General features: G+C 37.0%; 1 protein-coding gene across 6 annotated transcripts in view; it reads left to right on the top strand.

Annotated features, from left to right (window-relative positions):
* LOC150090769 (E3 ubiquitin-protein ligase HECW2-like) overlaps window positions 1-22,224 on the top strand; it is a 518,151-nt gene that overhangs the window by 137,535 nt on the left and 358,392 nt on the right. For all 6 annotated transcript variants that reach the window (XM_090372567.1, XM_090372548.1, XM_090372558.1 and 3 more), the window contains one exon: window positions 17,191-17,288. In XM_090372567.1, coding sequence (XP_090228693.1) covers window positions 17,191-17,288 — 98 coding nt within the window. The remainder of the gene's footprint in view (window positions 1-17,190; window positions 17,289-22,224) is intronic.

The raw sequence follows: 22,224 nt of genomic DNA, 5'->3' as shown, positions 1-22,224 counted from the left end.
AGTCAATTGCAATATGCAGCATTCTTATCTTCAACAGTTTAACACATTTATTGGAAAATCAAGGTTTAGATAAAGCATGAGATTTTAAGTTGGTGTGTGGAATAAAGGATTCCATCCCTATAAGAATGATTTTAGTGACACGATCTGAGCAAATGTTGGCATCAGAAGAGTTGAAGTAATAATCCGACCAAGGAATAGAAGAAAAGAAATCTTGCAGATTATCCCATTCTGCATTCTTGTAATGCCAAACAACACTAGGTTGAGATTGCCCACAAGAGAAAGGTTCCATTGGAGAAGAGACCATCACCAAGTTTTCTGAGGTGCCCAGAGGACCAATCACCTCATCAGTGTACGTAGAAGGGCTGTTTGTGAGAAAAAAGATCATGCGTGTTGGCTGTGTGGTCAGGATTTTCCGGTAATTTGTGTGAGGTAATTGGTAATTGCAAAAACCTCAGCATCTCGATCAGCTGGATCCGTGTGACTAGAAAACGGAAGCTAGCTGGAGTTGTGGACATTAAAATTATCAAATAAAATTACCTCACTGTTAGGAAAGTTGGATTGGAGGAAGTCAAGTTTCAAAGATAGAGACAGTCAAAGAGTTCCAGGTGATTAGTGGGGTTGGGAGAATGATAGAGGCAACAGATGAATTTGACAGAATGTGGTAGAGAGATTTTAAGCTAAAGAAGTTCAAAAATAGGAGATTCTAAATTACCAAGTATCTGACAGAGAATATCAGAGCGGACATAAGCCCAAGTACCACCGTTGAAGCAAAAGAAATCAATCAGCAAATGATTAGGACAACTGAGATGAGCAGTAGTTGAATCAACTGATAATTGGGATTCTGTCAGAAAATGTACATGGGGGTTTGGCAGGCTGTAAGTGGAAATGGACATCACTGAGATTGGAACTGAGACCACATATTTGTAAAATGAACAAGGAAGTGTTTGAGAGGTTTAGATCTTTTTGCAGATAAGTTTGTTCTGTTAGTTTACTACTCATGATGTATTCAGTACTAAGAAAAGGTGAGTAGAACATGTTGTATGAAGCAATGAAATTTTTGGATGTGGCATAGACACGTCAAAAATATACCCATTTCCTTGACATAACGTGGACTTGACAATGCCTCCTGCATGCCCACTACTTGGACTACCTCCAGTCACTATCTGGCAGGGTAGAGGAAGCAAGATTATACACCAGCTGATCCCAGAAGCCTCCTAGATAGTTACCAATAGGTTTGGTCCACTGGAGTATTGAGTGTCCAGCCTGTCAACACCGTTTTAGAGCTATACCTTCGAAATGTAAGAAAGATTGTATCTTGCTATGATGTCCATCATAACCTCAAAAGACATCAATCAGACTGCACGATGGAAGATATGGGGGGGCAATTTCCAGAGCTCTGCTGTGGAAACTAAACATGGGTTTCACACACACAGCACAGACTTCTAGTCTGTGCTGTGGTGTGTGTGTGTGTGTGTGTGTGTGTGTGTGTGTGTGTGTACTATATTATAGTGGAACCAAAAAATGATTGCTACTCTTAAAATTTTAAACTAAAAAAATGTAACTGTTATTAAGACATGAATTTAAAAAAAAAAACGTGTGCACCCTGTAAGCATGAAAGATGTTTCATTTTATGTGAAAACATCTATGGCGGCACTAGAGTAAAACCATTTAAATTTTTGAATGGTTTGATTGAAACTTACATACTTACGGTACTTAGGAGGTTGATGTTGATCAAAATCTTACATTTTATTCTTGCATAATATTGCTACCCACTTTCTTGCACAATATTATCGTGAAATCTTATCACAATTGTAAAACTTTAAATTTTTGAACGGTTTGATCAAAACTTGCTTACTTATGCTACTTAGAAGATTAATGTTAATCAAAATCTTGAAAAGCAGATTTTATTAAAGTCTGCATTTTATTCTTGCATAATATTACTACCAGCTTTCTTGCATGATATTCTGCTTTTATTCTTGCATAATATTACTACCAGCTTTCTTGCATGATATTCTTCTTTTATTCTTGCATAATGTTACTACCAGCTTTCTTGCATGATATTCTGCTTTTATTCTTGCCTAATATTACTAACCGCTGCTTACTCTACTGAATCAACGTTAGTGACTGAGTTGGCATTGTTAGCACCATTTAGGAATGACGTCAATTGCTTCATTTCCATAAAAAAAATTTCATTAACAATCAATTGTATCATTTCCGTTACAAGAAAATTTCGTTACCAACCGATTTTACTCTAGTGCCACCATTGATATTTTCACATCAAAAATATAGCTTACTCAGTGAATCTAATGACAGACCTGCTGTGACAGATTTTTAGCGATTTTGCTGAAATTAGGTGTCAAAGCTAATAATTGACAACAAATGTCTGCTGAAGTGTCAGTCTGTTTCTCTGTTTTTTGATTTTGTGTCACAATGTTTGGCAAACCCATGTTCACATAAATAAGTCATCACAAATGGTAAAAGTTTACAAACTGCTTTGTCTGCTATATTAGGGAAAGAGTCCAACAAACTAACCCAGACATTGGAAAACTAAAAAACTTTTCTTGGAGTGATGTGTCAGAAGAGATATCAATCAGTTATTCTTTTTCTTTTGTGGATAGGACAAAGGTTTTTCAAGAAAGGGTTAGCTTCACCTGTAATTTTCAATGTCTGTATTGACAGGAAAATATTCTTCAAAGAAATCAACAGCTGTTCAAGGTGGTCAGTTATTGCTTTCTGTAAGTCTGACTGCAGAGACATTTTTTCAACAAGATGTGTAGAAAAAGTATCAAAGGTATCATATTGTCCTGCTTCAGCTCTCTTTCTCCAAAGAATAATTTTATCTTTGAATGTAAAGATTTTATCATTAGCCATGAAAAGTGTTGCATTTTTACCTTGAAGTGATAGATTCAGTGTGTTCAGTTTGTCAAATATATTAGCAACTTATGTAACCTCTTATAAATTATAATCACTAGATATAAAGTCGATGAATCTCTGCAGTTTATTTCAAGTTGTTTTTCTTGCGGCTTTAGTTTTACAATCAGTAAGAAACATAACAATTTCAGAGTGTAATTCAGAGAGTCTCATCAGCACTTTACCTCGACTCAGCCAATGTACTTTGGTGTAAAAAAGGAAGCAGTGTAGTTGCTCCCCATTTTGTTGCAAATCTACTGTAAAAGCCTTGTATTTAAACTGCTAGATTTCATATAATTGATGATTTCTATTAGTTTCTTAAAAATATCTTTCAGTTTTGCAGGAATGTTTTTCCCAACTAAATTTTTCCTGTGGAGTACAAATTTACTACTTGAACAGGAAGGGTGTGCTACCGCCTTGATTCTCGTAGCAACACCTGAAATAGGATTCTGCATAGCCTTGCCACTGTCAGTATTTCAATACACTTCTTCCAGTCAAGTTCATGAGCACAAAAAAGCTGTCTAAATTTTTTCAAAAATATCAACTCCTGTTGTAGTGGTTTTAAAATCATCACAGAGAAGAATTTGCACAGCTCATCATTATACAGATTTCGAACAAACACTAATAGCAGAGCTAAGCTACTGAAATCAGTGCTCTGAGTTGCAAGATAAAATAAGGCAATGACTTAATTAAGTCTATGAATGAGTTCATTGATAAGATCAGACGAGCAAAGTAAATTTATTTTTACAGTGTCATTAGAGAGCGGCACCTGTTTTATTTTTGCTGATTGGTTGGGTCTGAATATTGTCTCTCATAGGTCAATAGCGCATGGCATTATCAAATTTTCACCAATAGTGTGGTCCTCTCCTTGATAAGAAGTGCGATAGCTTGCTTTCAGCGAGGCTTCTAATAATTCTTTTTTAAGACTCACAAATATAGTTTCACCCATGAAGTCTTTTTTTAAGTAATACTTTTTCTTTTTGAAATAAGTAATGGACTTATTTCAAATTTCTTATCTGAAGATATACAAGAGTTCATTGAAAACCAGAATGATTTCTTAAGCAGTGGAAAACTCATGGAGCTAGTTTAGGACAGGAGAAAGCCCTCCAAAAGGCCTGAACAGGAGAATTCCCTTCAAAACATTGAAAAGGAAACAGAAAAGGAAGAACTTGAGTCTCCTAAGAGACAACTGAAGGCATGGCTGAGGCTTTCCAAAAGCTTGATGAATTCTTTCTTACTTCACAAACAATGATGTGAATACAGAGAGAGAGAGAGAGAGAGAGAGAGAGAGAGAGAGAGAGAGAGAGAGAGATCCCTCAATGTATGTACAGTGGTTGAAGTTATGAGCTACTACAGGTTAATCATTATAACAAAAATAAAGCCAATTGACAACTCTTTTGGATTCCTTGTTCAGCTCTAAGGGAAGTCAGTCTTCAACCTCTGCTGCTGCAGAGACCTCAGTGAGAAAATATCCTTGCCCACTTTCACGCTGTCACACCACATTTTTTGATTTTGAGTGATCTGATTGTTAACAGTATAGCAAGCTGTTAGTGTAAATAATGTATAGATATAAAATTCCTTAATTTTACGGTAAGTTTCTTGCAATTTCTTGAGCACATATTCATGTTTTATTGCACAATTTATGTACGTAAAGTTTATATTTAAAGGTTTTAATATTGTTATATAGAGAAATACTGCTTTAAAATTTGCCAGAAAGGCTAGTCATACATTCCTTTAAAACTGTTTACATTATTTTCTATGGGGACCCCCCCCCCCCCACGTAATGTAGAATCACTTAGCACTGTTTTTATTTCCTCAACTGAGAGAGAGTGCCAATTGGGGATGGGGATGTCTGTAGATAATTTTAGGAATTAGCCTTAGCATTAGTAGAGGCATGAGATGCAAGAAAGCATCAGCCAAAAAAAAAACGCCTTCCCGTTCACCCATCCATTTACTCCAAAAGTTGGTCTAGTTCAGCCTTGAATTTATTTAAGCTGTCAACTTCCACGAAAGATGGAAGCTTGTTTGTTCCAGCAATCAACTGGCTAAAGGCAAATTCCTGCACATCTATTCTACAACTGTCTTTTCTCAATTTGAATTTATGCCCCTCAGGTTTGTAATCTGAGCAAGAGGAAGAATTCCATCAGCATTAAGCCTGCTCAGCCTATTCAAGGCCTTATACACCTCAATCAGATCACTTCGCAGGTGCCTGGTTGCCAGATGCTGCAATTTGCAGAACTTAAGCCTTTCTTGGTAAGAGGACCTCTTCGTTCCCCTCACCAATCTTGTTGCCCATCTCTGTACTCGTTCTAGCACCTTCCTAAAATGAGGCTTCCAGACCTGTATGCAGTAGACAAGGTGTGAACTCCCATTGCCTTATACAAGGGGATAATCACCTCCTTATCCCTGCTAGCAAAATTCCTATATATCATTGACAAGACCCCCATTAGCTACTTTTGCAGCCCATCTGCACTGCTCAGAAAACTTCATATTTGACTGCATAATTACTCCCAGGTCTTTTTAATTCTCCACTACCCTGAGTGTAGTACCACACAGTTGATATGTTATTCTGGGATTACTGTTACCCATATGCAGTACCTTTTCAGATTCTGCTGCAGTAGTTTACTGTCCTTACTGTCATATAACAACCATACCAACCTTCATATCATCTGAAACTTGGACATTAAGCTTGATATACCTTCATCAATATCATTGATGAATACATAAAACAACATTGGGCCCAGCACCGAACCCTGGGGAACTCCACTAATAACATTAGTCCACGAAGAGCAGTGTCCATTGATTACCACTCACCCTTAATCCATTGGGGCGATTAAGATATACCGCTCCAATTTGAATAACAGTCTTCTGTGTGCAACAGTATCAAAAGCTTTCCTGGAATCCTAGTATATGATGTCAAAATTATTTTTTGCATCCAGTTCCTTTGTGACCACATCCAGTCAACTCGTCAGACAAGACTTCCTCTTAATAAATCCATGCTGTGTCTGAACTGTGACAGCAGTCTTGTATAAATGATCCTCAACTGCTTTTTTAACCAGTGACTCCATTATTTTTCCTGGAACAGAAGTTAAACTAACAGGTCTGTAATTACTTGTGTCACCCTTTGATCCCCCTTTGTGAATTGGGGATACATTTGCTGCACATCTCCGGTCCATGGGGACCTCCACTCAGTCCAGTGATGCCCTCATAATCATGGAAAAAGGCCTGCTTACTTCCTTTGCTGTCTCCTTTACTATTACTGGATAGATCCCATCCATCCCAGGTGCCTTTTTTATGTTTAACTTCAACAATTTGTCTTCTACACTTTTCTCTCAGTTATTACAAAATCATTTAATGCCCTGTTAGAGTTTTTAATAAGCTTCTATCCTCCACTTCCCTACAGAATTTCTCACGTGTTGAATGTAGATGCAAAATACTCATTCAGTTTGTCAGCTATCTGAGGAGAATCATCAACAATTGAATCATCGATATATCAAGTGGAACATTCTGATTCATCCACTTCCTTATAGAGTTTACATAAGTAAAGAAGTCTTTACTATTTTTCTTTGCATCCTTTGCCAAAAATTTCTCGTAATCTGCCTTTTTGCTTGCCTAACCTCCTTTGTGACTTGATTACACGGGGAATATATTTTGTAAAAAGGATAGGTGGAACAGGACCAGGGTATGTCTGCCAGGGGCAAAGGTTGATGACGTTGTAGAGCGGATATCATCTTTCAAGGGCACAAAAGGTGATATAGTTGTACACGTTGGCACTAATGATATTAAGAGTAGGAGACCGGCGGAATTACTCAACAAGTACAGGTCACTGTTGAAAAAAAGCCGTGAAATAGGGTTGAATTTGAAAGTGTCTGCAATTCTGCCCAGACACGATAGGAGGGAGTACATGATGAGAGCCTTGTCGATCAATTCAGCCCTGGAAAGATTGTGCAAGGCTCAAGGGGTAGAATTTTTTTCAGCCTGGACTGTACTTGTTAACAGGAGAGATTGCTTCTACAGGGATGGGATACACTTAAATAGAAAGGGTGCAAGAATATTTGCTGATGCTATCGAGGCAGTGTTAGGTGGGTCGGAAAACTGCTAGTTTGGGGGGATACAAAGACTAATAGTTTAACAGTAACCGCAGGCAGAGGTGAAGGTGATTCTTGCACAACTTCTATTAGAATAAGAAGCGACCTGGAGCGAGGGGTGTTGGGGGTTTCAGGGACGGATGGCAGGCATCATGGAATAGTTGGGTATATGGGATGTGTTAGGGTAACAAGGAATAGGCATAGGAGCATGTATGCTTGCATATATACCAATGCTAGAAGTATAGTAAATAAATTTGATGAATTTGAAGTGTTGGTCAAGACATCAAAGGCGGATATTGTTGGGATAGCAGAGACGTGGTGTCACAAAGATATAAGGAATGCAGAACTTGAATTTGGGGAGTACAATGTGTACAGAAAGGATAGACAGGACAGAAAGGGAGGGGGTGTTATGCTGTTAATTAAGAAAAACATAAAATCAAAGGAAGTGCACCCAGTTAATATAGATGAACAGTGCTCTGTTGAGTCAGTTTGGTGTGAGATAAGCACTGCGAAAGGAAAAAATAAGAGTAGGAGTGTGTTATAGGCCTAATGACTTGAATGAGTACAATGAACAATTGTACAGAGAAATAGTGGGCCAGTAAATCAGAATGTCTTATAATGGGGGATTTTAACTTCCCAGATATTGACTGGAACTTGTGGGTTGGTCACTCACACACTAGTCAGACTTTTGTGGAGTTATTGGATGATTGTTTTCTGCAGCAGCATGTTCGAGAGGCAACCAGAGAAAGTAACACTCTTGATCTGGTTATCAGCAGTGATCATTCGTGTATTAAGAATTTGCAGATAAAGGAGCCACTAGGTGGCAGTGATCACAGTGTGCTGAAGTGGGATTTACTCAAAGAGGTAACTACCGTCAGGGGTAAAGGAAAGGGTTTTTGCTTCCGCAAAGGGGAGTACAGTGGTCTCAGACAGTTTTTAAATTCTGTACAGTGGGATCAACTGACGATGTTACAAACAGTAAATTCTAAGTGGGAAGCATTCAAAGAATTAATCGTGGAAGCTACTAGACTTTATATACCGATTAAGAAATATCGTTCAAGGTTTAGGCCTAAATGGTTATCAAATGAACTAATGAGACTCGTGACAGAGAAGAAAAATGCATGGGATGCATATAAATTATCAGGTGACGCAGAAGCGTGTGGCAGATATAAGCTAGTCTGTAATCAGGTCACAAAGGAGGTTCGGCAGGCGAAGGCGGATTACGAGAAATCTTTGGCAAAAGGTGCTAAGAAAAACAACAAGGATTTCTTTACTTATATAAACTCTAAAAGGAAGGGGATGAATATGATTGGTCCACTTGACATCGATGGTTCGACTGTTGATGATCCTGCTCAGATAGCAAACAAACTGAATGAGTATTTTGCATCTACATTCACACGTGAGGAATTATTACAATTTGAAAATGGAAGAAGGTTATCAAATTGTAGCAGTGTGCTTAATGATTTTGTAATAACTGAGAGCAAAGTGGAGGAGAAATTGTTGAAGTTAAACATAAGAAAGGCACCTGGGGTGGATGGGATCTATCCAGTTATTTTAAAGGAGGCGGCAAAGCAACTAAGCAAACCCTTAGCCATAATTATGAGAGCATCCTTGGACTCAGGGGAGGTTCCCACGGACTGGAGATGTGCAAATGTGTCCCCAATTCACAAAGGTGGATCGAAGGGTGACACGAGTAATTACAGACCAGTTAGTTTAACTTCTGTTCCGGGTAAAATAATGGAGTCGCTGGTTAAAGATGCATTGCAGGATCATCTAGACAAGACTGCAGCAATAATTCAAACACAGCATGGGTTTGTTAAGGGAAAGTCTTGTCTGACAAATTTGATTGGTTATTATGATGTGGTCACAAAGGAACTGGATGCAAAAAATAATTTTGATATCATATACTTGGATTTCAGGAAAGCTTTTGACACTGTTGTGCATGGAAGACTACTGTACAAATTGGAGCAGAATGGTATTAAGGGTAAGTTGCTACAATGGATAAAAGGATGCTTAAGTGGGAGAAGACAGAGGGTGGTAATCAATGGGTGCTGCTCTTCGTGGACTAATGTTATTAGTGGAGTCCCACAGGGTTCGGTGTTGGGTCCACTGTTGTTTTGTGTATTTATCAATGATATTGATGAAGGTATATCAGGCTTAATGTCGAAGTTTGCAGATGACACAAAGGTTGGCAGGGTTGTTAATGACAGTAATGGCAGTGTGCTACTGCAACAGGATCTAGATAATTTGGGCAGATGGGCTAAGAAGTGGCAACTGAAGTTCAACCTTGACAAATGCAAAGTACTGCATATGGGTAGAAGTAACCCCAGAGAAACGTACCAACTGTGTGGTACTACACTTAAGGTGGTAGAAAATGAAAAAGACCTGCGAGTAATTGTGCAGTCAGATATGAAGTTTTCTGACCAGTGCAGACAGGCTGCTAGGGCGGGTCATGGGGTTTTGTCAATGATATATAGGAATTTTGCTAGCAGGGAAAAGGAGGTGATTGTCCCTCTGTATAAGGCAATGGTCAGGCCACGCCTTGAGTACTGCGTACAGGTCTGGAGGCCTCATTTTAGGAAGGATGTAGATTTGCTTGAGCGTGTACAGAGAAGAGCAACACGATTGGTGAGGGGAATGAAGGGATTCTCTTACCAAGAGAGGCTTAAGTTCTGCAAATTGCAGTGGCTGGAGACTAGGCACCTGCGCGGTGATCTGATTGAGGTCTATAAGGCCTTGAATGGGTTGAGCACGCTGAATTCTGATGGGATCCTTCCACTTGTTCAGATTACCAACCTACGGGGACATAAGTTCAAATTAAGAAAGGACAGATGTAGAATAGATGTGTGGAAATTTGCCTTTAGCCAGCGGGTGGTTAATTGCTGGAACAAACTTCCATCTGTCGTTGTAGAAGTTGATAGGTTAAATAAATTTAAGGAGGAACTGGACAGGCATTTGGAGGGAATGGTGTGATTTTTTTTTTTTTTTTTTTTTTTTTTGGCTGATGCTGCATAAGCTCCTACACTTGCTTTCTTGCATCATGTGCCACTACTACACACTAGCTTATATGTACCATAGGAACCTTTGTCACCCGATAATTTATATGCATCCCATGCATTTTTCTTCTCTGCCACGAGCCTCATTAGTTCATCTGACATCCATTTAGGCCTTAACCTTGAACAGTATTTCTTAGTTGGTACAAAAAGCCTAGTAGATTCCAATAATAATTACTTGAATGCTTCCCATTTAGAATTTGCTGTTGGTAATGTCATCAGTTGGTCCCACTGTATAGAATTTAAAAACTGTCTGAGACCACTAGTCATCTTTACGAAAGCAAAAACCCTTCCCTTTACTTCTGATGGTAGTTACATCTTTGAGTATATCCCACATGAGTACACTGTAATCACTGCCATCTAGTGGTTCCTTTATCTGCAGATTCTTAATGCATTAATAATCACTGCTGATAATCAGATCAAGAGTACTACTCTTGGTTGCCTCTCAAACATGCTGCTGTAGAAAACAGTCATCCAATATATCTACAAATCTTGCTAGTGTGGAATGACTAACACACAGGTTCCAATCAATATGTGGGAAGTTAAAATTCCCCATTATAAGACAATCTAATTTACTGGCTCACTCTATTTCTCTGTATAGTTGTTTGTTGTACTCATCAGAGTCATTAGACCTATAACACACTCCTACTCTCAATCACATAAGCACTGGGAAAGTGCTTATGTCACACTAAACTTACTCAACACTGTACTGTCCACCCATGTCAACTGGATGCAGTTCCTTATATTTTGTTTTTTATAACAGCATAACCCGTCCCCCACTTCTATCCTTTCTGTACACATTGTACTCTCCAAATCCAATTCGGCATTCCTTATATTTGTGACACCACGCCTCTGATATTCCAACAATATTCTGCCTTTGATGTCTTGACCAGCACCTCAGATTTATCAATCAAATTTATTTACTATACTCCTAGCATTGGTGTACATGCAAGTTTACCTGCACCTATTCTTACTCTTAGTTTCCCTAACACATCCCATTGATTTCATCTTGGGATTTAAAGGACTTCCAGCAATCCTTGAAATCCCCAGCACCTCACTTTCCAGCCATCTGCTTATTCCAGTAGAAGCAGTGCAAGAATCATTTTCACCTCTGCCTGTGGCTACTGTTAATCTGTTAGTCTGTGAATCCCTCCAGGCTAGCAGTTCCGATCCACCTAACACTGCCTTGATATCATCATCAAATATTCTTGCATATTGCACCCTTTCTATTTAAGTGTATTTCATCCCTCTCCTGTTAACAAGCACAGACCATGCTGAAAAAAATTCTACTCATGAGTCATGCACAATGTCTTCAGGGCTGAATTTATTGATAAGGCTCTCGTCGTATACTCCTTCCTGTCGTGTCTGGGCAGAATTGCAGACTTTTTTGCAACGTCGACACCTCTGGCAGACATACCCTGTTTCTATTCCACCTATCTTTTTTGTAAAATATATTTCTAGTTTGCATGAAAATTGAGTGACTGACAATAACTAGCTCCTGTGGGACCATTGTATTCTGCCCCGAAGATTGCCACTGTGTTGCCTGATGCACAGAGTTTAATTACTTCGAGGACATCTACCCTACTCTTCAAACTCTTATAGACACCCATCAGAATGCTGAGCTGGCACCTAATTTCTTGACACCTAGAACACACAAAGACATCCTCCTTGGCTAGCTCATGTCATTTTCTAGACATTTCCTTAAACATTTCACAAGTTGCACATTTTTTTAGACTGTGATGCATTGTAGAATCTCTCCCTTCAGTTATCCCCTGAACCAAAGCATTCTTTGTGTATGTTGCTTTGCTGCTCTATTCTGGGGCATGATTTCCTTTGAAATACAATTTAATTAATTTACAATGAAAATTAATAAGGTTAATACATTTAATTGATTAATTGACTATACTATACAATACTGTACTAAGCTAATGTAGTGATACTTATTACGCTATCTAGTTTTACCTATATCTTACACTATCAAGTTCAAGATATATGCTATCAAATTATGCTATATTGTAATGATCACAGTGTTAATTTAGGAATATTTATTGCTAAATACAAAAGATATATGCCCAAAAAGTGATTAAAACCTTTAAACTACTTATTTATTACAATTAAAACCATACTATTCTTCTGTTTTATTGGTTACGTGCTACGATATTTGCTCCAAAACACTGCTACAATAGTGGTATGAATAGCAAGTTGTATATAACAAAATGACTAGCTAAATTTAAAAAATAATCTAATGTAAGCTACCTATTTAATATATTTATAAAACGCAAATTAATACGTTAATCAATCAAAAATACAATAAAATTTCTAAGATTTATTTTACTCTAAATTATTTGGAGTAAAATAAATAAATGCAGAAGAATATAATCTGAATGTATAACACACATTAAAAAGCAAAGGGATAAAGACATATAATTGGAAATATAAATATGGATGAAATATATGAAATACATCAAATTTTTACTTGACAACTGTGGATGCATAAAGAGAAAAAAAGAATTTTGTAGTTGACATTAAAATACAAGTTTAAAAACCTCTTATAGTTTAACAAAGAATAAACTGTAAAAGTAGATAAAGCAGCTCAGACAAAATGGCAGTAGAGAACCATTTAGTGTAATAAGAACAATGGTGCCCTCTGAAGTGAAATAAATGTGAATAAGGTGCAGAAAATTAAAATAATTATAACAACAATTAACACAGTAGGTAGAAGACTTATGTTGTTAGATATTTGAATAAAAGCATATTTGAATTATGAGAAATAGAATGTAAAACAGAAACCAAGTGGATCAAGTCACCATATTAATTTACAGCTGTGCATCTGTATGATGTGCACAGATATAATTAGGAATGCCAATATATATATATATATTGAAATTGCAGACTATTTATTTATTTTTATTTAAATCAGTTTGAGATGTACACTTAAGTCCGGCAATGGCCTACATTACCAGGGGTTTTGTTTTGTAACACAAGGTGCACAGAGGATTACATTACTTGAATCACTTCAGTTATTCAACAGTTTTAGCTTAAAATAAATAATGTTCAACAATTAATATGAATAATAAGCTTACATAAATAGATAAACATTAATTATAACTAAAAAAGGAAAATGTACGTGTTTACCTATGAGGTAGCATATTTTTTGTGGCCATTGCCAATCTGGTAGATGCTGGGAAGGTGTTATACACTCGGTACACTAACTCAGACTGATAAGCCTTTTCTTTGCAATATTGTTCACAGTCTATGTTGAGAGTGAAGAACCTTCACAATGTTGAAAGGGAAAATTCTATCAGGATTCTTTATCCCCTTCCTGGGTGGCTGCAGTGTGGTTTGATTATGATGATGGGGCTTGCTGGTGGTTGGGTGGTAGAAAACAATTTCAGTGAGACTTGGAATTTCTATCCTTTCTGTGTAGAGCCAAACAGGTTGAATATGTTCAGTTTGCTAGGGGATCTTATTCAGGTTAGTATGAAGAATTCTTTTAGAGCTAATAAAAATGGCTTTTTAAGTTAGTGATTCAGCTATCTCAGAATCCAGTATTCTGCAAATAGGAATCCCCTAAGATTAACAGTTGGGGGCAGGGGCCCACTGTTAATCTTAAGTGATTCCTGTGTTTCCACTGTTACAGAGGAGGCATATAGGGTAACTGTGGATATGCATCTCATTGTTACATAGCAGGTTACGAGGTTGGAACATCGTATCCCAGATAGCTCTTATCTAACATACCACTGTTCCCCAAGGGGAAACTGTTTGCATCTTCAAAGTGAGGGGCATATGTGAGTTTGCTGTTCAGTACCGCACCATGATCCCTGTGTTGTTGTTGCAACCTCTGAAATGGATGCCTATTTAGGGTAACATCAATGTCTGTATTCAGTGTTTTCATAATAAAGGACATTTAAAGCAGTCTTTTTGGAATTCTTGGAAAGGATGCCTCTAGACAACTCCAAGACTCATGGAATTGTCTAGAGGCATCCTTAAAATCATTTGGCATTTAGATTTTCACTGGAGGGAATGAACATCTTAGATCATCAGCATGTGAAAGGAAATTTGCATGCAGTGACAGAAAGAGGTCAGTATCATTGGCAAAAAGAAAGAGTGCTGCACCTGAGGGATCCCTCTGCTCAGGGTGTAGGTTAGAGTTGTGTTATCTTGAGATATTTGTGTTTTCCTGTTTGCTAGAAGAGCTTCAATTGTGGCAAGGAGGGGTTTCGAACTGAGCAGATGGTAGTCATGCATTATTTTAAGGACTGTAACACAGTCTGTCAAAGTCAGATGCAATATCCAAAAAAAAGTACATCCATTTGACCTCCATTGTATTTAGTCAAAGTTCTCAAGAAGGTTGGTGGTGGTAGATCTCCCTTTAATTGTTGATTAGGTATGCAGGGCAATGACTGAAGCAGTGAATATTAAAATACTTTAATAAAGAGCGCTTTTTCAAAAATTTTCAAAGTGTGGCAACTTATTGAAATCCTTAGGATTTTAATAAGTTGCCACACTTATTGAAATCCAAAGGATCTGTAATCCTTTGAAGTCTTAGGATGGGCATTTTTAGGCCCTGGTCTTGTAAGGTAAAGTTGTCACATTGTTAGTACATTAGCATTTTGGAGAATGTTTTATACTTGGAGGAGTAGATCGATTATTTAGGAGTTACAGATCTTGAACATAAATGGGGAAGCCATCAGGCCCCACAGTAGCCTTGTTTGGGAGACTGTTCAACTCTTAAGTGAGATTAGCCTTTGTTCAGGGTAATGGAGGAGAGTTGTATTCTGTTTCCTTTTGGGACAAAGCTGGTATTTACTCCAGCTATCTTTTCCCAGATCATATTGAAGGTGTTGAAAGTCCATTCTGCAAGAGCATGGTTGCTTAATATTGTTTCTTTATTGGTTCCTATTTTTCTGTTAGTAGTGAGCCTCTTGTTACGGAATCATTTGTGGGCTTCAATCCTTGCTCTCACAAAGGCCATGCTTGTTTGGTGGTAAATCTTCCTATTTTCATGCTGTGGGCATTTCTTAAAGGCTCTGTATTACCTCTGCTTTGTAGTTAAAGAGGGCTATAAGTTCAGGTGAGAACTAGGCTTGGTCCTTTGGCAGATACGAACTTCTCTTGCTGCTCTATTTCAGCAATCTTTTTAAGGTGTAAGGCAATGAAATTAATGATCTTGGCCGATGAAAAGCATTTGATGCCAAGCCATTCAATGGATTGCAAGTACTGTAGGATAATGTCTTTATTGATGATCTTTATGGAACATATTGTCTTGTATGGAGCTTTAGCTGAATGCCTTTGCCCTGATAAAGACTATTGACTGGAACAGCTAAAACAATAAGTCAGTGGTCTGAAGAGAATATGAATTGTGAGTGAGTGCTTCAAACTCCGTTGATGTAGTAAAACCCCAGATCAAGCTGCTGGGATCCTCTTTTTGATGATGTATCAAATTCTTTTACACTGATGATGCTGAGACAGTTTGCTAACCTGTGATTTAGTGTTAGGATAGTTATTATAACGTAGCGTGTGCAGATTTTTAATGGCTTTGTTGAATAAATATTGTTCACTGCACATTCTGGTGATTATAATGATTTGTGATTAATATGCACCTTGTATTTTTGACAGAAATGTTTGAATTTCAATGTGTAAGATTAGATAAGTTAAATCAAACCCCTGTCTTTTATCTGGAAATTCTGTGATATTAGGTTGTAAATTAGCTGTTAAGGTAATATTCAGGTGCGTGCATGAACACACTATATAGCCAAAAGTAACTGGACATCTGCATGTTTCAAGGAACTATTTATACAGTATTTAATAACCTTTGTACTTAATTATGCATTGTATTCTCATCAGTAGCTCAGGGCCAATTTTTGATAACAGTTTTTGATGCGTTATCATGCTGAAACAGAAAAGGGCCCTTACCATACTTCTGCCATAATGTAGGAAGAATGGAATTGTCTAGAATGTACCACATGTCATTCTGTACTCCTGGAAGGAGGTAATGGGTCATGAATATCATTCTCTGAACATCTCCCAGACCCATACATGCCCCGTCAGATTGGAAACGATATATTGTAATTTGTCACTCCCTAACACATCTTTACATTGTTCCTGGGACCAATTACAATGGATTGTGCACTAGGCAAGGTGACACTATGTAATTTATGCCGTGATGTTTGGTTTTTGTGCTATATCTTTTCTGTAAAATTCAATTGCTGTGCAGTTCTCTGTGTATCAACCTTATATTAACATCCTGATTGACAGTATTCGATGAGGACTGACAGAATCTATATACCACTCTTCAAAACACCTTCCAGTCACTCTTGTCAATTTTCTGCGATTTACCTGACTGTTTCTCAGTTGTTGTTGCACTGTGACATTTCAAAATTTGGTGATTATGTCAGACACCATTTGTCTAGAGTGTTGCAATGGAAAGAGTAAACTGATTGCTAGCATGCCATCCTATGATGATTTGAATCGTTGGAATTTGCTAAATGCAACATCTTGGCCCATTTACTGTATTTTGTTGACCTGCTTACTTCTATCATGAATGCAGTTATTCTATTCCTGTTGTGTATAACAGGTATGGTTCATTTATCTCAAATCTCCAGGATGTATGGATACTTTTGGCAGTGGAGTGCGTGTGCGCATGTGCACACACGCACGATTTGTAACCAAGTTAAATGAGGCTGAAAAAACATACAACGAATAATAATGTAGAGCACAGTATTTATTCAAAACTAATTTAATTTAATCTGCAATCAGATCACTTTACGATGGACTCTCCAAAATAAATACCATTCACTATATGATATGTAGTAAGTGCCAGTCATTGCGATCACATTTGCGAACTGAATTTTAATTGTATTAAACATAGAATTTGTAATATAGTAATATTTTATACTCCAATCATGTTTTTGGATGTCGGAAGGAATCCCTTGAAACTGTATTAATATGAGACTACATTTGATTCTTTAGCAGTTTTCAATAATTTTTTGTCTCTGTTTTAGTGTATTGTTTTTATTTGATTATTATGTATTTGACAAATGATGCTTAAGTCACGTTTTGACATTTTAATAATGGGTAAGTGAAGTCTCAAATATTATCACATTACAAATTATTTATATATACATACTTATCCACAGGGTACCACTTGAACTTAGTTTTAGCCTGACCAGTAAAACACCAACAGATCATGTTACAGGACAACTGTTTTTTACTTTCACATTGGAAAATGGCCCAGGTAAGATTTCAGTCGCTTTATAATTTTGTTTTTAAAATCACTTTTATGTTTCTAATAATTTTGCATATTATAATTATATTTATAATGTATTATATCTGTTGACATTTTCCTCTCCATTTTTTAATTTTATGCTTGTTTTTATTATTTTAATATTTCTCATTCAGAAACCAATATTTCACATCTGGTATTCTCCTGTGTTACATTTCTTGTTTTTCGCACACAGCCTTTCTGGAAGTGTTAATGACTGTTTACTTGCATTACCCATTTAGTTTTGATTCCTGGTATTGTTGAAAGTAACTTAATTTGAGCTAAAGCTTTTTGAAGTAGGAAAATTAATCTGTTTCATGCAAAGATGTAAAATGTTAAACATAAACTAACACAAAAAAGGACAATATATGTTTATTCCAATTTGTCTCTCCCATACTAAGTTCAAATGCACCATTGATAGTTGCCTTTAAAATGCCAATATCAATTTTAATGTGGAATAATATAGACAATATTGATATAGACAGTACAGGCGCTCCTCGACTTACATACTTAATATGACCTGTTCTTGGTGCATTATAGCCTTAGTTGCTAATGCGCCAATAAAATCCAAACCAACCAACCAACATACTTAAGTCCATTTTTTACATAAGTCCAACTTCGTCTTGTAAATACAAAATACACGTACAGTACAACGTACTGAGATTATAACCCCCAACAAACTTCATGCACAGCATTTTACAATTTGTAATCTAGTTAAATGAGGCTGAAAAAACATACAATGAATAATAATGTAGAGCACAGTATTTATTCAAAACTAATTTAATCTAAATACGATACTTAATTTAATTTAATCTGCGATCAAATTACTTTACGATGGACTCTCCAAAATAGATACCATTCACTATATGGTATGTAGTAAGTGCCAGACATTGCGATCACATATGCGAACTGAATTTTAATTGTATTAAACATAGATTCTAATAAGTGAAAATAGGAGAAATATTATCCACAGGCTATAAAAGTAAAGATATAGAGCACAAATTTAACTTTACTTCCTTCAGTTAACAAAATTAAATGATGCGTGAAAATCGGAAGAATATTTCACACAGGTTAGCAGAATAAAAATAAACGTACACATACGTACATAGCTTAATTAATAGTGTAACTAATTGATATTTCTGTTCACTGACATTTTTTTTTTGTTGTAAAATTTAAAACAGTAAGAAAATAAGCAATCAATAAAAAAGAACACACAAATTGCAACTAACACAGTACAAGTGAGATACGGAGTAACAATTTTGTGAAGCTCAAAAAAGGAATGAAGAGAAGATTCCAAAAATTTATTTATGTTCTTTTATGTTTGAATATTTCAGTGAAGGGGAAGCACATTTCACCATAATAACATAAAATTCCAGAGAATTCTAGCTATCGGTATCATCGTAAATGCAATAAGATCGAGTTTACTACCCATTTTTAAAAAATTGCACTAACAGAAAAGCCCAATAAACCGGAAACTGCTAATTGTTTTATGGTGGTGACCTTCAGAAATCTGCTTTAGAAAAATATCACGAAGGCATTCAAAATTGATTCTTATAACCAAGCATAGAAACAGCTTTGTGCTTTGTAAGTATCTGCGAGGTGTACGTAAGTAGAGGAGTGCCTATTTAGATGGCTAGTATGAATAAACATTTTACTAGGTATTTATCTGCTTACTCTTATTTATTTTTGTTACTTTTTCCTATTGAAAACTCCTTACTATTTTTTAAAATTCAAATGGCCATAGTTTTGTAACTGTTCAGAATCAGATACAAGTGTGTGTAAACTTTTTTCATTATTTTCAAGTCCTGAAACAATCGTCAATTGATTCACATGTATACACATATAAATAGAGGCATGTGATGCAAGAAACAAGTGTATGAGCTTATGTCGCATCACCCAAAAAAAAATAAATAATAAAATAAAAAAATAGAATAATAATAAATAAAAAAATAATAATAAAATAAAATAAAAATAAAAAATTCACACAACCATTCCCTCTAACAGTTTGTCCAGTTCCTCCTTGAATTTATTTAAGCTATCAACTTCCACAATGACAGATGGAAGTTTGTTCCAGCAATTAACCACCTGCTGGCTAAAGGAAAATTTCTGCACATCTATTCTGCAACTGTCTTTCCTTAATTTGAATTTATGCCCCCTCAGAGGTTCGTAATCTGAGCAAGTGGAAGAATCCCATCAGAATTCAGTGTGCTCAACCCATTCAAGGCCTTATACACCTCAATCAGATCACCTTGCAGGTGCCTAATCTCCAGCCGCTACAATTTGCAGAACTTAAGCCTTCTTGGTAAGCGGATCCTTTCATTCCCCTCACCAATCTTGTTGCCCTTCTCTGTACATGCTCAAGTAAATCTACATCCTTCCTAAAATGAGGCCTCCAGATCTGTACACAGTACTCAAGGCATGGCTTGACCATTGCCTTATACAAAGGGATAATCATCTCCTTTTTCCTGCTAGCAAAATTCCTGTATATCATTGATAAAACCCCATGACCTGCTCTTGCCGCCTGTCTGCATTGCTCAGAAAACTTCATATCTGACTGCACAATTACTCCCAGGGCTTTTTCATTTTCTACCACTCTAAGTTAGTACCACACAGTTGGTACGTTCCTCTGGGGTTACTTCTACCCATATGCAGTACTTTGCATTTGTCAATGTTAAACTTCAGTTGCCACTTCTCAGCCCATCTGCCCAAATTTTCTAGATTCTGTTGCAGTAGCACACTGCCATTACTGTTATTAACAACCCTGCCAACCTTTGTATTATCTGCAAACTTTGACACTAAGCCTGATATACCTACATCAATATCATTGATAAATGTACAAAACAACAGTGGGCCCAGCACTGAACCCTGTGGGACTTCACTAATAACATTAGTCCACGAAGAGCAGCATCCATTGATTACCCCGCTCTGTCTTCTCCCACTTAACCACCCTTTTATCCATTGTGGCAACTTACCGTTAATACCATTCTGCTCCAATTTGTACAGTAATCTTCCATGCGCAACAGTGTCAAAAGCTTTTCTGAAATACAAGTACAGTAAATCTCCGGTAATCCGGACAGCTCTAAAAAAATTTAAAAGTGTAAAAATCAAACGATGATCGGGTTCAAAGGTCATATGTATTGTCCGAAGTCATTTGGCCGTGATGACTCACGCTGCACAAACAACCTGGTTCCCGGTTGCAGTTCAGACAGTTGTTTGTCGTTTGCTCTGCAGTTACGTGCTTCTATCTTTTGTCGTTTGTGCTGTGCAGTTAAACAATGTCTTTAAGTAAGCCTAGTTTAGGACAGAAGCGTAAGCATAAAATGCTTTCTCTTCATGATAAACTATCGGTGATAGAGAAACTTGGAAAAGGAGCTTCAGTATCCAGCATCTGTCTTGAGTACAGCATCGCAAAACAAACCCTGTCGGACATTAAAAAGTGAAATTTGTAATTTTGTTCTCAAGTTTAACCTGGAGAAAGAAAAAAGTAAAGTTAAATGAATGCGGATGCCTACTGATAAAGCACTAGATGATGCTTTGTACAAATGGTTTTCCCAACTTTGTTCATCTGGTTTGGCTGTGTGAGGAATAGAAATTCAAGCACCGGCAGAAAGACTGGCTAAACAATTAGGAATTGAACAATTTAAAGCGAGCTCAGGTTGGCTTTTTGGATTTAGAAGATGGCATAACATTCCAAACAAGAAAATGTGTGGGGAAATTCTTTGTGTTGATTTTGAAGCTGTTGAGCCTTTTAGGAAACAACTGAATGATTTTATTCAAAAGGAGGGTTATCAATTGATCCAGGTGTACAACTTTGATGAGACAGGACTGTTTTGGAGAGCTCTGCCTGAAAACACACAGGCGTCAAAGATTAAGAAAACCACACGTGGAAGAAAAATAAGCAAGGAACTTGTTTCAGCAATGCTGTGCAAATGTCAACGGAAGCCATATATTAAAAACTGTCATCGTTGGTAAAAGCAAAAAACCACGTGCCCTAAAAAACATTGCAGTAATGGACGATCTACCGGTACACTACTACAATTCCCAAATGCATGGTTTACCATGGAAATAACAATGGATTGGTTCCACAAGAAAGCTGTGCCAGAAATCAGAAGACATCAAATCAAAGATTTGAAAATCCCAGAAGACGAAGTAAAGGCCTTGGTTTTGTTAGATAATGCACCAGCCTACCCTGACGTTGACAAACTCGTCAGTCGGGATAAGAAGATTAAGTGCATGTTCCTGCCACCAAACACATCTGTTTTCCAGCTTATGGACCAAGGGGTGATCTACCCGTCAAAGCGGCTCTACAGAAAGAAGTTTTTGAGTTAAGTCCTAGAAGTCGAGGAGCCACTAGTTGGTGAAGAAGACAGAAGAGGACAACAGACATTGAAAAATTTAAAGTCGTGCAATGTAAGATCTATGATTTACAACTTTGCTGATGCTGCAAAAGAAATCAATTCAAAAACTTTGTTGAATTCATGGAAAAAACTTCTCTTAGATGAAGAGGCTAATCTAGAAACAGATGGTTGTGAGACAGAAGACTTTCATGAGACTCTACAACGAGGAGGGGAAAAAGCTGTATCCTTGGAGATGAAGATGATCCTGGCTACCACATCCTGACCAAAGAGGAGATTGCAGATAGTGTAATGGGAGCAGCAGAAAATTCAGATAAGGAAGAAGACGAAGTGAGCAACAACTCAGCCAAAAATTAAAGTAAGCGAAGTGAAAGACCACTTGAACTTCGTAATTCAGTATGTTGAACAATCAACAAATGAAAATGTATCTGTCTATTATGGACACTTAAGACACCTATGCGAATTGGTAGTAAAGGAAATAAATTGCAAACAATCACAAAAAAGATAAGTAATTTTTCAAACTAGTGAATGTGACAAGTGATGTAAGTGAAAAT

The sequence above is a fragment of the Mastigoproctus giganteus genome, chromosome 1 (genome assembly GCF_048544385.1).
Source record: "Mastigoproctus giganteus isolate SK-2022 chromosome 1, ASM4854438v1, whole genome shotgun sequence".
Classification (NCBI taxonomy): domain Eukaryota; kingdom Metazoa; phylum Arthropoda; class Arachnida; order Uropygi; family Thelyphonidae; genus Mastigoproctus; species Mastigoproctus giganteus.
Note: the sequence above shows the minus strand (reverse complement) of the source record. Positions and strands in the feature narration are given on the sequence as shown.